Here is a 14,198-nt window from a genome sequence, read left to right on the forward strand (position 1 = left end):
AAGATTTGCTTGATCAAGTATAATTCTAAAATGATTATCAATATTTTGTCTTCGTTCTTAAGGTGTATCTGTATTTATTTATAAGGATAGGAGGTATCCTCTAAAACAACAAATAACATAAAGATTTGTGATTCAACGCCTGGGCTATGACCGCGAAAATCGAAATTCGCAAATTGCGGGCACCTCTCTCTGTCTTTCTAATTAGTAGAGTAGAGTAAAAGAGAAAGATCACGGCAATTAGAGAATTTCGGTTTCGCGGTAGCCCCCTGCATGCACGGCTTGGACGTTCGAAGACCATTGGGGTGACCAATTAAAGTATCTATAACTCCCAAATACCGCAAATGCTCGACTCCCCATTGCACTAACCGCCACACTAAACTTTACCACCCTACATTAAGAGCCAACAGGAGCTAAGATTTAAATATTTTAGGTAAATATACCCGTCTCGCTAATGGAAGTGGCTCCTAAAACTAGTGCGATAAGGACAAGGCGAAAAATCCTGCGTAAAAATATCAAAAATCGAGGTTTCGTACTCGACTGTTTCCTCCTCCAAAACTTAACCAATCGTAACCAAATTTGGAAATCTAAATGATTATGACATTATCTGTGTCGGACCGTTTTGCTTTTTTGACTAATTGATGTCAGTTTTGAATAGCACGCCTCTCATTGCGGCATAGTCAATTAGGCCATTTTGGCCATTTTTGAAGGGCGCCTTAAAAAACAAAAATATCAAAAAAAGCAAAACGGTCCGACACAGATATTGACAATATTAATCTGTGTTGAAAAAATCATTGCTCTAGCTTCAAAACCCACGGAGGAAACAGTCGAGTACGTTTGTATGGAGAAATGACCACTCCTGTTGGCTCTTAAGGTTGATTATAGTGTGACACGCAAGTTACCCCCACGATCTGTGTTGAGCGCACTAGCGACTGCTGGGCGGCATGGGCATGGAAGCTTGCACGCCTTGGAGGTTCATGGGCCGGCCGTTGGGGTTACCCATGCCGAGACCGTCTTGGTAGTTATTCACGTCCATCGTTGGGGCGTCATCGTTCTGGAAGTAATGGTTCGGTTAGTACTGACGCTTACGCCATTACGCTTAGGCCGCGCGACGCCGTGCGGCGTAAGTGCCATCGACAATAGATAATGCCCCATATTTTGTAATTATTAGACAACGTGGCTGAAGGCCGAAATTATAGGGCAACTCACTTTAAGTTTAGTCACAGAATAAATAATAGTACTAGGTACAGAAGACTCACTCTCTAACAAAACGCGTCTGTTACGATCAGCACAGATATGGCCGCTAGGTGGCGACAGCGCCACGCGCCGCTTATGGCTTCCCCAAAATTGGGGTCGAACGGATGTACTTTTAGCTACCTGTAGCAAAGCGACGAAATCGCGGAGTGAGCCACGCCTGGTTTAGTATATTTATTATTCATGTCATGAACATAAAATAAAATACAAAAGTAATAACGCCGAACATAATTACATCAAAGTCAGTGTGTTTATTTTTTTAAATGGCTTTTTTTGAACTGATACCTACATATATTTCGAATATTTTGTTAGCTTCCAGATAAATAATCAATTATTAATTTCTCCCATAATGTTCTGCGAACATGGTGATACGAATTACAAATTGAATATAATGAATCGCAGAATATATGTAAGTACCTACACTTTTAATGAGTTTGTGACTATGATTGTTTAGTAGAGCGTCGTCAATGCAGATTAATAATGTAATATCGAAAATGACAAATGTAGTTAACGCATGACATGTTTCAGCAAATCTTACAAATTCCACAAGTGCGCTAATATATTTCACAACAAAACCACAACCCATTTTGCATATAAAACAAAGCGTGCGCAGCTGTTACTCGCCGCTTAGAAAAAAATTACTTCTCTTCAGTTCAATATATGTACATATTGTTACAATGCAATTCAATGACAGATCATAAAATTTACTTCTAAGCGGCTGGAAACAACAGTCCTAGAACTCGATTCCCACCGGCTTGCCAAATTTTTCGGGCAATAGCCACCATTTCTTCATAGATGTCAAAGAAAAAGTCCCCCAGCTTTAGCCCTGAGGACCTACCGCGAACCATTTGTATCGTTCATTCGTCTACATGCCATCTCTCTCGCTTATTCAAGCTACAGAGAGGCAGATAACGAAATTTCGATTTCGCGGTAGGCCCTCTGGGTTGGCCGATAGAAATGTTTATCCCTTTGAACGCCACGCCTATCGCGCACGGCGCGATATTGTGAACCTTGTCGGAATGCACGGTTGATATTGATATAGGTTGATAAAGGGTTAACGTCACCAAATGATGGGCTCGCAAGAGAAACGCTGACGAGAAACCCCGCCTACAAAGCGGAACACCCCAGGGGGTTTAGTCCTTGGTAGTTGGACATACCCACTGCGCTTTTTCCGGGCCAGTGGGATCCATAAGGGAATCCCAAGGGTTAAGAGCCCATCAACGTGCACACTAGCGCCACTGCTAAATAATCGTGATTATTTAAAAACGAAATATATTTAACTAGTTTCTATGTTGCTGGATTCGTCATTCTATAAACTCAGAACAAAAACGGCCGTTTTAACTTTGGACGTATAGATTTGACGAATCCAGCAACATGCGTATAGAAACTAGTTTCATGTATTCAAAAGGTATTTTAATACAAGGTGCAGTACGTAGCGGCCTCCTTTTTAACAAGCTTTTATTAGGTCGACCTGTATGTACGAGGGGTGTTCAAAATATTCTCGGTATGAGAATTAAAACAAACAAGTACGAAAAGTTTGATATTTTTATTTTTCAATATACTCCCCCCCTATGTTCATACACTTAAAAGATCGATCAATTATTTTTTTTAATCCTGCATAAAAATATTTTTTATCTTTGGTGTAAAAATGCTCCTCCACTGCCGCCTTCAATGCTTCATCATCGGAAAATTTATTTCCACGCAGATCTTTTTTAAGATTGGGGAACAAAAAGAAGTCGCTGGGGGCTAAGTCCGGACTATACGGTGGGTGAGTAACAGTTTCAAACCCACATTCAACAATAGCTGCCTTGGCAATATGAGTAGTATGGACGGGGGCGTTGTCATGCAGAAGCATAACACCTTTGGTTAACTTTCCTCGCCTCTTTTCTTTGATTGCATCCTTTAATTGACGTAGAATGTTAGCGTAGTACTGTCCTGTGATATTTACACCTTTTTCTTTATAATCAATCAGTAATACTCCTTCACAATCCCAAAATATCGTGGCCATGACCTTGCCAGCTGAAGGGATGACCTTGAACTTCTTGGGATGAGCTGAACCCTTAATGTGCCACTGCATGGACTCTTGTTTACTCTCTGGGTCATAATGATGCACCCAGGTTTCATCTCCAGTAACTATTCTTTGCAGCACCTCATCAGGATTTTCACCGCACAGGTCAATAAAATCGGAACAACAAGCTACACGCATGTCTTTTTGAAGCCGAGTCAGCATTCGCGGAACCCATCTTGCACTTACTTTTGACATATTAAGATGGTCATGGATAATATCATGTACGGTACCAATAGAGAGATTGGTTACTTGTGCTATAGATTTTACCTTCACTCGACCATCTTCCAATATAAGTTTTTCCACTTTATCAATATTTTCTTGTGAAGTAGCTACTACAGGCCGGCCAGGTCTAGGGTCGTCTTCAACACTCTCCCTTCCACGTTTAAACTCGCTTGACCACTTTTGAATGGTAGATAAAGAAGGAGCAGACTCACGGTAAACACAATCCATTTCCTCTTTTATGGTTTTTTGATTTTTACCCTGTTTTGTCAAGAATTTTATCACGCATCGATGTTCTAATTTAGTTAACATTGTCAATTCCCACATGATGTTCATGTTTGTTCAGCAATTGCAGAAAAACAAAAGAACATCTCGGTTCGAATTATACTTTTTTTTAATGTCAATGAATAAACCTTAGCGGCCAGTAACGAAAGAAATTTTAGAAGAGGTTGTAAGATATCAATACCGAGAATATTTTGAACGCCCCTCGTAACTATGTAATGGAATCTTGCAAGTTAAATTTGACCCACTTCCCGGTTTCCGATTGAGCTGAAATTTTGCATACACATGTAAGTCGGGTGACAATGCAATATTATGGTACCATCGAGCTGATCTGATGATGGAGACAGGAGGTGGCCACAGGAACTCTGTGATGAAACAACGCAACCTAATTGTGTTAGGGGTTTTTAGAATTGTCTCGATGAGTATTAGTTGTCTGTCGTAAGAAAAGTACAGGCAGCGATAAAAGCGTGTACCAAAAATTAAATTTTTGCCAAAAACTTAGTTAAATATATTTCGTTAAATTTAAATAATCACGATTATTTAGCAGTGGCGCTAGTGTGCACGTTGATGGGCTCTTAACGTCCCGGTGGTGAGTGAGGACTCAGTTAGACGGTGCGAGAACTCGCATGCGAGTTTAATTACATTGCGTCATTTGATCGGTCGGCTGAATTGATGTAACCTCACTGGTCCGCAATGTATAGTTTGTAGCTTTCTAGTAGAGCCCGAAGGCTTATCCTATTGTCTATTGTTCAGTAAAACCGCACGTGCTACTTACCTGCAAAAAAGGGTCCTAATTATTCTATTTGGCACCTGAGCGCGGGCTAGTCCAACGCTCAAAAAACCAGTGTAGGTGCGCTCTCCGATAACGCGCCTTTGTTACGCATCTCGATGACACATTTTAGACTGGTTCTGTAGCGTTCGACTCGCCGGCACTCAGTAACCGAAGTACCGATTTTTTATGCAGGTGGTTGTGGCACGTGGCACGAGCGGTTTTACTTAACAATAGACAATAGGATTAGCCTTCGGGCTCTATTAGAAAGCAACAAACTATAACTAAAATCGTATACGAGTAGTGTTGAGTCGCTCACTCGTGAGGCACCTCATTTGTACCACTCATTTTGTTAATTTGTCGCAGTACTTCGTACCGCAAAAATGTCTTACTTCACTCCTCTATTCATTTTACTCATTTACTCGCGCGCATCACAAACACCTCTTGCCACCATCACACAAATCATTCACACACTTCAAATTTCAAAAAACTCTTATCCGTTCAAATTCACTCGCGAGTCTCCCAAAAGTTATATTCTTAACCTCCAGAATTGCACTCCAATTAAATATTACTATTTATTTATTTATAAAGGAAGTGATGAATACATAAATATGTATATACATAAAAAAAATTGTCGCTGTTGGAATTAATGGAATAGTCGATGCTGAAAATATGCTAGTACCTCACCTCATTTGAAGTAAGACATTGTAACACCTCATACAAACTCATTTTAAATTGATGTCCTACCCATTACTATATACGAGTTCGCGCGCCGTCTAAATGAGCCGTGACTGTGTTACCTCTCTGTGCCTCCGTATGGTGCGATCCTCGTACCGCGTGCCGCCGGTGCTGGCCATGGGCCGGCTGAGCGTGCTGTTGGCGTTGCTGGGCGAGTGCGGCGCGCCGCCCACCGGCGTGCCGCCACCTATAGAGGTTAGCGAGTGAGCGGAGGGGAAATGGTGGATTATAAGTAGTGTGAGAGCGCTTTAGAAACATGTCTAACCAGCGACGATCAGTGAATATTTTGTGAACAAGTGGTTTCTCTTTAAAAAACCGGTCAAGTGCGAGTCGGACTCGCGCATGGAGGGTTCCGCACCATCAACAAAAAATAGAGCAAAACGAGCAAAAAAACGGTCACCCATCCAAGTACTGACCCCGCCCGACGTTGCTTAACTTCGGTCAAAAATCACGTTTTTTGTATGGGAGCCCCACTTAAATCTTTATTTTATTCTGTTTTTAGTATTTGTTGTTATAGCGGCAACAGAAATACATCATCTGTGAAAATTTCAACTGTCTAGCTATCACGGTTCGTGGGATACAGCCTGGTGACAGACGGACGGACGGACGGACGGACGGACGGACAGCGTAGTCTTAGTAATAGGGTCCCGTTTTTACCCTTTGGGTACGGAACCCTAAAAAGTATGGGTAAAGTCCAGTGACTTTACCCAAAGCCAGTGTTTTACACGGAATCTACACGTAGCATACTACCCGCACTACCCGTAATATCATATCATCGCCGCTGGTCGGACAAATTGTAAAGTTCTGACGTCGCCGTCTGTCAGTGATTGTTAAGTCTCCATTTTAGAAACAAAAGCTCTAAAAACAAGTCTTCAATTTACAAAAATATCTAAGACATCTATGTTTTCTCGAATACTTATAATTGCACATTACGTTAGTTTATTCGGACAAAACGTTTTTTTTTGTCATTCTCACTGGTCACAATTTAAAATTTGAATCATTTTTATTAACAACTAGCGCCCCGCCCCGGCTTCGCACGAGTTAACAAATTATACATAAACCTTCCTCTTGAATCACTCTATTAAAAATCCGCATCAAAATCCGTTGCGTAGTTTTAAAGATCTAAGCATACATACAGACAGACAGACAGACAGCGGGAAGCGACTTTGTTTTATACTATGTAGTGATCATTAAAGGGAGACAAGTAATAGTTGTGTATGCGTCATGAAATTGACAGACGAAGATGAGAGACAATATACACAAGGCAGTTAAGCATCCATAAGAATATACACTGTACAAATACATACAAATGCTAATATATACAAGACACAATCGTTGTTATTTGTTAGCTAATGCTAAGCATGATTTTTGTGTAAGCATGATTTTCAACCCCATTTGCGGTTCTGTGACTTAGCAAGTGCTTACCCGTTTTGTGGCTATTCTTATATCGTATACTTTTCGCTTTCCTTTCTAGATACTATAAGTTACAGTTTGATTGGCCAATCTACTTTTCAATCTGCCCAATTCAACTGCCTTTTTAGTACAAAACTAGACAGATTGGGTTGTAGACCAGGCAATCGATTGTCATTTTATTTTAGTATTTGTTACATAAAAACAAAACTGTCATACAAAATACTCGATAGCAAAGCTCACCAATCTCTCAAATTCCACGACACAAAAAAGAATCCAGGCATTGCAGAATTAATTTTGCATTTTTGGCTGATATAGATTTTTTGAAAACATCGTTTCACCTCTTTCAGCACCCCTAGCACATGATTGGCGCGACAGTATTTCGCCTTTTTCTATGTTAATAAAAGAGGGACGGGTAGTCTATCTCGCCGCGAGATACTGTCGCGCCAATCATGTGCTAGCCCGGCTGTAGTTAGGGCCACTTGCACCATTCACTAACCCGGGGCTAACCGGTTAAACCTGGAGTAACCATGGTTACCAGTACAATGAGGTTGGCCGGTCGAAGTATTTAGCAGATGGCGCCATCATAGTTTGCTCCGTCAATCCTTAGAATTGTGTCAATTTTTTTTTTTTTTAATGCGCGGATGCCAGCCCTTTAAGCCAAATCTCATAGAAAAAGGGGCAAGCTATGGTGGCGCCATCTATGCAAATATTTGACAGTTGCCAACCCCATTGGATAATGGGTTAACGGTTTAACCGGTTACACATTCACTGCCAAGAACCCACCTGGTGGGCGCTCGTGAACTTTGCTCAGATGCCGGACGACCCGCTGGGCGGGTTGTTTTATACGCAGCTATAGACGACCGGTTTCTGGGGTAGTGCGTCGTTTTTTGTCTGGCAGTGACTGTGTTAACCCCGGGTTAGTGGGTGGGTACAAGTGGCACTTTGTCTAAATATGGCGGGTTGGTTTAACCATAGAGAAATAAAGACAAGAGTGCTCACTCCATACATCAGTTCAGACTATTAATTTCAGTGTGTTATGCTGTTGAGATAAGACTTTCCGGTCGGTGCTACATCTATTGTCAAGTAGCAGTACTGATAGTTCCGCTACTCGATGCTAGATGCTAATAGTCTTTTTGGTACGAAAACTGATGTATGGAGTGAGCACTCTATGTATTTTTTTCTCTATGGTTTAACCCACAGACAAGACATCCTCTAGCTAGCTAGACTGAGCATAGTAACGCTACCCCCTCTGCCACTATATACGGTAGTTTTACTCCATCTTCGAGTCAAAGTGTCAGAATCACGGCACGGGATTCGCTCACCTCGTCCCCCCGCACCCCAGTATTTTTGGCAGCATCGGTTTCATGAAATAATTGCTCTAAACTCCGTCGAGAGGATTCCTAGTCTATGGTTTAACTAGGGTTGCCAACCGTACTATATTATATAGTATTGTACTATATTCTGGCTCTCTGTACTATATACTTTTGGAAAAATATATAGTACGCTAAAATACTATATTTCCGATTAAACGTATATTACACTTATGTTTAGTATTTTATCTAAAAGTACTATATTTTTTTGAAATGTACTATATTTTTGATGCCTTATTCTGGAAAATACTATATTCCACCAAAAAATAGTTGGCAACCCTAGGTTTAACCCTTGTTGTGGAGGTGGGTACACGTACCGGAGGCGGTGGCGTTAGAGGCGGTGCGCGGCTGCGCGGCGCGCGCGGGCGTGAGGAAGTCTGCCTCGCGCCACCCGTGCTTGCGGTACACCTCGCGCAGCTCCGCGTGCGACCACATAGTCTGCAGCACTTGCCCTGTACAATACACAACGTTTAGAGCTACATATAGCGGCCGCGGAAACTAAATTTAAGAAAGGCTAACCTAGGATTAACATTGGTGCATTCTTTGTACCCGCTAAATCTTTATGTGTTATCTGTCGTGGCATCACCCAATGGGCACTACGGAAGACCAGCGCTGGCTTTATAGCTAGCATTATGCTGAGTTGGGTCCATTTCGTGATGCACACTTATTGATTTCTTTTTTTCTTGCTGTACATGTCCGTACATGTTTTGTGATCGTCACGAATAAAAATCTTTTATCTTATCTTATCTTTATCTTAAATGAACGAGGGAGAACGTAGTCTGTTTTGATCCGCAAAAAACCCGAGATACGGCCTTTAAACCGTGAACCAGCCACCACCCTGTTAAGCTGTTTCACCATGGTGACACAGAATGATAGCGACAATTCGTTGTACATTGCTAGTCCAACAAGTAAATAATATCGACCAAAAAATAGACAGAAAATTGTATGTCAGGAGTCAATTGTCATCGTGGTGAAATTGCGCGCCAAAAAAACCGACTTGCAAATGATCGCCCAGCGTACTAACCATGGACGGTCCGTGTTCCAGCCCAGTGTGGCCTAGGCCGTGGTTTTCATGGGCATTATCTTAGGCCACAAATAAAGTGGTAAGTTACCTGCAAACTTCAGCACTCTGGGCGTATGCCGATGGCGCTGCTTGGTGAGGTTGAGTAGACTCCACGCCACCGGCTTCTAACAGCGAGCGGCTGAACTCGACGCTCTTTTTGATCACTTCGCTTAATGTGGCCAGGACGGTCCATGTTCCAGCCAGGTATAGCCCGGGCCAAGTTATCTTTGGTCATAAATAAAGTAATCAGTGGTAAGTTACCTGCAAACTTCAGCACTCTGGGTGTATGCCGATGGCGCTGCATGGTGAGGTTGAGTAGACGCTCCACGCCCCCGGCTTCTAACAGCGAGCGGCTAAACTCTTCTTGATCACTTAGTTTAATGTGGCCAGGACGGCCCATGATCCAGCCAGGTATAGCCCGGGCCATGTTTTTCGTGTACCGATTATCTTTGACTATATAAAGACAAGTAATCAGTGGTAAGTTACCTGCAAACTTCAGCACTCTGGGCGTATGCCGATGGCGTTGCTTGGTGAGGTTGAGTAGACGCTCCACGCCGCCGGCTTCTAACAGCGAGCGGCTGAACTCGCCACTCTTTTTTTGATCACTTCGTTTAGTGTGGCCAGGACGGTCTATGTTCCAGCCAGGTATAGCCCGGGCCATGTTTTTCGTGTACCGATTATCTTCGACTATATAAAGACAAGTAATCAATGGTAAGTTACCTGCAAACTTCAGCACTCTCGGCGTATGCCGATGGCGTTGCTTGGTGAGGTTGAGTAGACGCTCCACGCCCCCGGCTTTTAACAGCGAGCGGCTCAACTCGCCGCTCTTCTTGATCACTTCGCTTAATGTGGCCAGGACGGCCCATGTTCCAGCCAGGTATAGCCCGGGCCATGTTTTTCGTGTACCGATTATCTTTGACTATATAAAGACAAGTAATCAGTGGTAAGTTACCTGCAAACTTCAGCACTCTGGGCGTATGCCGATGGCGCTGCTTGGTGAGGTTGAGTAGACGCTCCACGCCGCTGGCTTCTAACAGCGAGCGGCTGAACTCGCCGCTCTTTTTGATCACTTCGTTTAGTGTGGCCAGGACAGCCGCGATCGTGTCGTCTGATGTGGCCTGCTGTAAAATTAGTTAGAGGTTAAAACTGTACTTGTTTGGATAATTTCGAACGATCGTGCTACAACTATCGAGCGCCACTCCCTACGACCTCAAGCGCAAGTAGTTTAAATGTAGGTACTGTGAGTTTTTAGTTTATGAATCGCGTAATGCATGTATCATGCCGAAATCATGGCTCTCTGCGTAGTATATCGTGTGCGTGACGTATTTGGGCGGTTTTTTTTTTGTCCCCTACACTTTTTTTTTTCAAATTTGGGATTTTTTATGTTATTTCTACTCAGAATTACGAGCTTTTTTATCCTAATAGTAGAAAAGAAGTATCCTAAGGTTTTTATTTCCATTACGTCACCATTTTTCATAGACTTTGTATGGCGGTCGCGGAATGGAAAGATCGAAAAATGTATGGAAATTTTCGGACACTTTTTTCTCCTATTACCCTATTAGGATAGACAGAGCTCGTGATTCTGAGTAGAAATAACATAAAAAGTGTACGGGACGCCCTTTTGTGCAAGCAGCATTAAAAAAGGTTTACTGTACTAAGCCAGAAGCCAAAGCCGTGCTGTATTAAAACACGCGGCATGATTTGGCCTTTATCTTTATAATTTGCAAAACCAAAAATGACAATGAGAAAATGTTATACTTAACTAGCGACCCACCCCGGCTTCGCACGGGTTAACAAATTATACATAAACCTTCCTTTTGAATCACTCTATTTATTAAGAAAAACCGCATCAAAATCCGTTGCGTAGTTTTAAAGATCTTAGCATACATAGGGACAGACAGCGGGAAGCGACTTTGTTAACCGACTTCCAAATCTCAAAAAAGGAGGTTATCAATTCGGTTGTATGTTTTTTAACCGACTTCCAAATCTCAAAGAAGGAGGTTATCAATTCGGTTGTATGTGTTTTTTTTTTTTTTATGTTTGTTACTCCATATCTCCGTCATTACTGGACCGATTTTGAAAATTCTTTTTTTGATTGTATGTATATGCATACAGATTGGTCCCGTTTTTGTCAAAACCCAGTTCTGATGACGGGATCCATGAGGAATCGAGGGAACTCCTCAAATCTTAAAGGCATACATATAGTGATTTTTGTGTTTTTATCAACAAATCAAGCATATACATTCAGAAACGTGACATTTGATGAAGTGTAACTGCTGATGATGACCAGAACGAAACTCTTTAACGACGCATAGCTCGCGTTTGGCGATTTTTTCTTTTCGTTATGTTTGTTAAGCAAGTTAGGTTTTTAAGCCATATTTATCTCAAGCTCAAGTTCTGAACATGGGATCCATGATAAATCGAGGGAACTCCTCAAATCTTAAAGGCACACGTATAGAATTTTCTGTATTTTCATCATAAAATAAAGCATTAACATTAAAAACTGTCGCATTTGATGAACTGGAACTGCTGATGATGATCAGAACAGAACTCTTCAACGACGCATAGTACATGTTTGGTGATTTCGAATTTCGACTTTGACTTGGACTGGGACCCGGACTCGGATCCAGATCCGGACTCGTACCCGGATCCGGTTCGGACCCGGACCCGGACCTGGACTCGGATTCGGACTCGGACCTGGACTAGACCCGGACTCGGACCCGGACTCGGACACAGACCCGGACCTTGACCCGGAAAACCACTATGATACCTAAACTAAATAAACCACTATGATTACCTACCATAAAATGTAGGTATAAAGTATGATGAGGCCAAACCCCTCCCGCTCAAACCCCCGTACACCGCACCGCATGCGCCGTTAAGTGGGTTAGGTTAGGTTTGAACTGCTATCCTCACAGAACCGAACAAAAGTGGGTTAGGTTAGGTTAGAACTGCGAGAACGAAATGCTTCCTTTTCTACATAGCGCACCATCTACAATAATCTTTCACCGGGCCGCATAGAAGTCGGTTTTTTTTTCTTAAAAATTGTTTTATATAATTTTAGTCTGCAAGTGTCAACTTGGCTTACATTTTTATGTCAGTGACAGTTTCATCCTTACCTGGTCATGTTGTTGGTTCCCGCTGGGTAGTTTCTGCACTAGGTCCCGCATGGCGTATTTCCCGATGAGCTCCTTGTTGCGTTGGTCGATGGCCAAGTTCCGCAGTGCTGTGGCCACCGCGCATACCACGCGGTCCACTTCCATTCGAAGCAGCTCTACTAGTATAGGTAGACCTGAGAACATTTTTCGGTTGAAATAAATATTCTGATTTTGTCATGTTAAAGACGGAGAAATATTAGATACTAGCGAGCTAGCGACCCGCCCCGGCTTCGCACGGGTTAACAAATTATATATAAACCTTCCTCTTGAATCACTCTATCTATTAAAAAAAAACCGCATCAATATCCGTTGCGTAGTTTTAAAGATCTAAGCATACAGACAGACAGACAGACAGGGAAGCAACTTTGTTTTATACTATGTAGTGATGATGAAAGGGTAAAAGTTTGTAATTTAGTCAATAGCTAGGTAATTTGGTCAAAACATTTGGTCGCCAACCAAACCAACGTCACCAAAAAAAGCACTGGTGGCTTTGAAAAAAGTGCTGGTGGCCTAGCGGTAAAAGCGTGCGACTTTCAATCCGGAGGCCGCGGGTTCAAATCCCGGCTCGTACTTATGTACGATTCGTACATAAGTACATAACACAGAATAATAATAATGTAAAAAACATTTAAGTACTTTAAAACCACAAAACTTGTAAGCAAAATTCAATCCTAATTTAATATACTACATGGGTAAGTTACCGTAAATTCTCGGTAATTTACGGTAATTTTCACTAATGAGAATTACGGTAAGTGCGTAATTTCTCGGCGGCACATCACTATGTACGAAATATCATTTGATTTTTACCAGTTGCTTTTCGGTGAAGGAAAACATCGTGAGGAAACCGGACTAATCCCAAAGGCCTAGTTTTCCCTCTGGGTTGGAAGGTCAGATGGCAGTCGCTTTCGTAAAAACTAGTGCCATAAAATCAAGATCCGTTGCGTAGTTTTAAAGATCTAAACATACATAGGGACAGATAGCGGGAGGCGACTTTGTTTTGTACTATGTAGTGACTCACCTTTCTCTTTCCTTACAGCCGCCCGAATGTCAATGGAAGGCTGCCAGTAGCAGGCGGCGAGGTTCTGCAGCGCGCCCGCAGCGGCCTCTAGCGTCTCCGGGTTAGAACATGTTTGGAGCAGCGCCATGTATAGTGGCACCACCTAGTAACAACAGACGGTTAACCGCTTATAAGGCATAAGGGTGTCAGAAGTTATGCAAAATTGAACCCTATCATTCTGAAACAAAGTTCAAAATCATGTGGGATATATATTCCCTCTGCCTTGCAAAAGCTTTAATTAGATACATAACTGTTTCTGGTGCATGTTTACCTAGACATCATTCGACACGGACAAAGTCGTACAATAAGGCATAATTAAAAATAAAACTTATGTCAATTTGAATTGTCTACTTTATTATAAAAATAGTTGCGAGAAATCCATATCTATAAATGCTTCCGCACTACTCGTATACGAACTGAACGAAATCAACCACTGGCATTTTTTACTACCAAACCCCATATCGACTTGTAATGACGATCTAAAATCTAAATTATAGGTACAAGGTCATTTGCTTTCGAAATGGTATAGTTTGTAGCTTTCTAATAGACCCCGAAGGCTAATCCTATTGTCTATTGTTCAGTAAAACCGCACGTGCTACTTACCTGCAAAAAAGGGTCCTAAGTATTCTATTTGGCACCTGAGCGCGGGCTAGTCCAACGCTCAAAAAACCAGTGTAGGTGCGCTCTCCGATAACGCGCCTTTGTTACGCATCTCGATGACACATTTTAGACTGGTTCTGTAGCGTTCGACTCGCCGGCACTCAGTAACCGAAGTACCGATTTTTTATGTAGGTGGTTGTGGCACGTGGC

General features: G+C 42.2%; 1 protein-coding gene across 1 annotated transcript in view; it reads right to left on the reverse strand.

The window, feature by feature from the left end:
• Positions 1 to 872: 872 nt before the first annotated feature.
• The window catches only part of LOC134658324 (catenin delta-2), a 72,880-nt gene continuing 59,554 nt past the window's right edge, over positions 873 to 14,198 (reverse strand). Inside the window, exons 15-20 of the mRNA XM_063513954.1 lie at positions 13,350 to 13,491; positions 12,293 to 12,465; positions 10,126 to 10,294; positions 8,401 to 8,562; positions 5,390 to 5,514; positions 873 to 1,051 (exon numbers count right to left, since the gene is read on the reverse strand). Of these exons, the coding sequence (XP_063370024.1) occupies positions 923 to 1,051; positions 5,390 to 5,514; positions 8,401 to 8,562; positions 10,126 to 10,294; positions 12,293 to 12,465; positions 13,350 to 13,491 (900 nt within the window). The 3' untranslated portion in view covers positions 873 to 922. The remainder of the gene's footprint in view (positions 1,052 to 5,389; positions 5,515 to 8,400; positions 8,563 to 10,125; positions 10,295 to 12,292; positions 12,466 to 13,349; positions 13,492 to 14,198) is intronic.

This window comes from Cydia amplana, chromosome 22 (genome assembly GCF_948474715.1).
Source record: "Cydia amplana chromosome 22, ilCydAmpl1.1, whole genome shotgun sequence".
NCBI classification, from domain to species: domain Eukaryota; kingdom Metazoa; phylum Arthropoda; class Insecta; order Lepidoptera; family Tortricidae; genus Cydia; species Cydia amplana.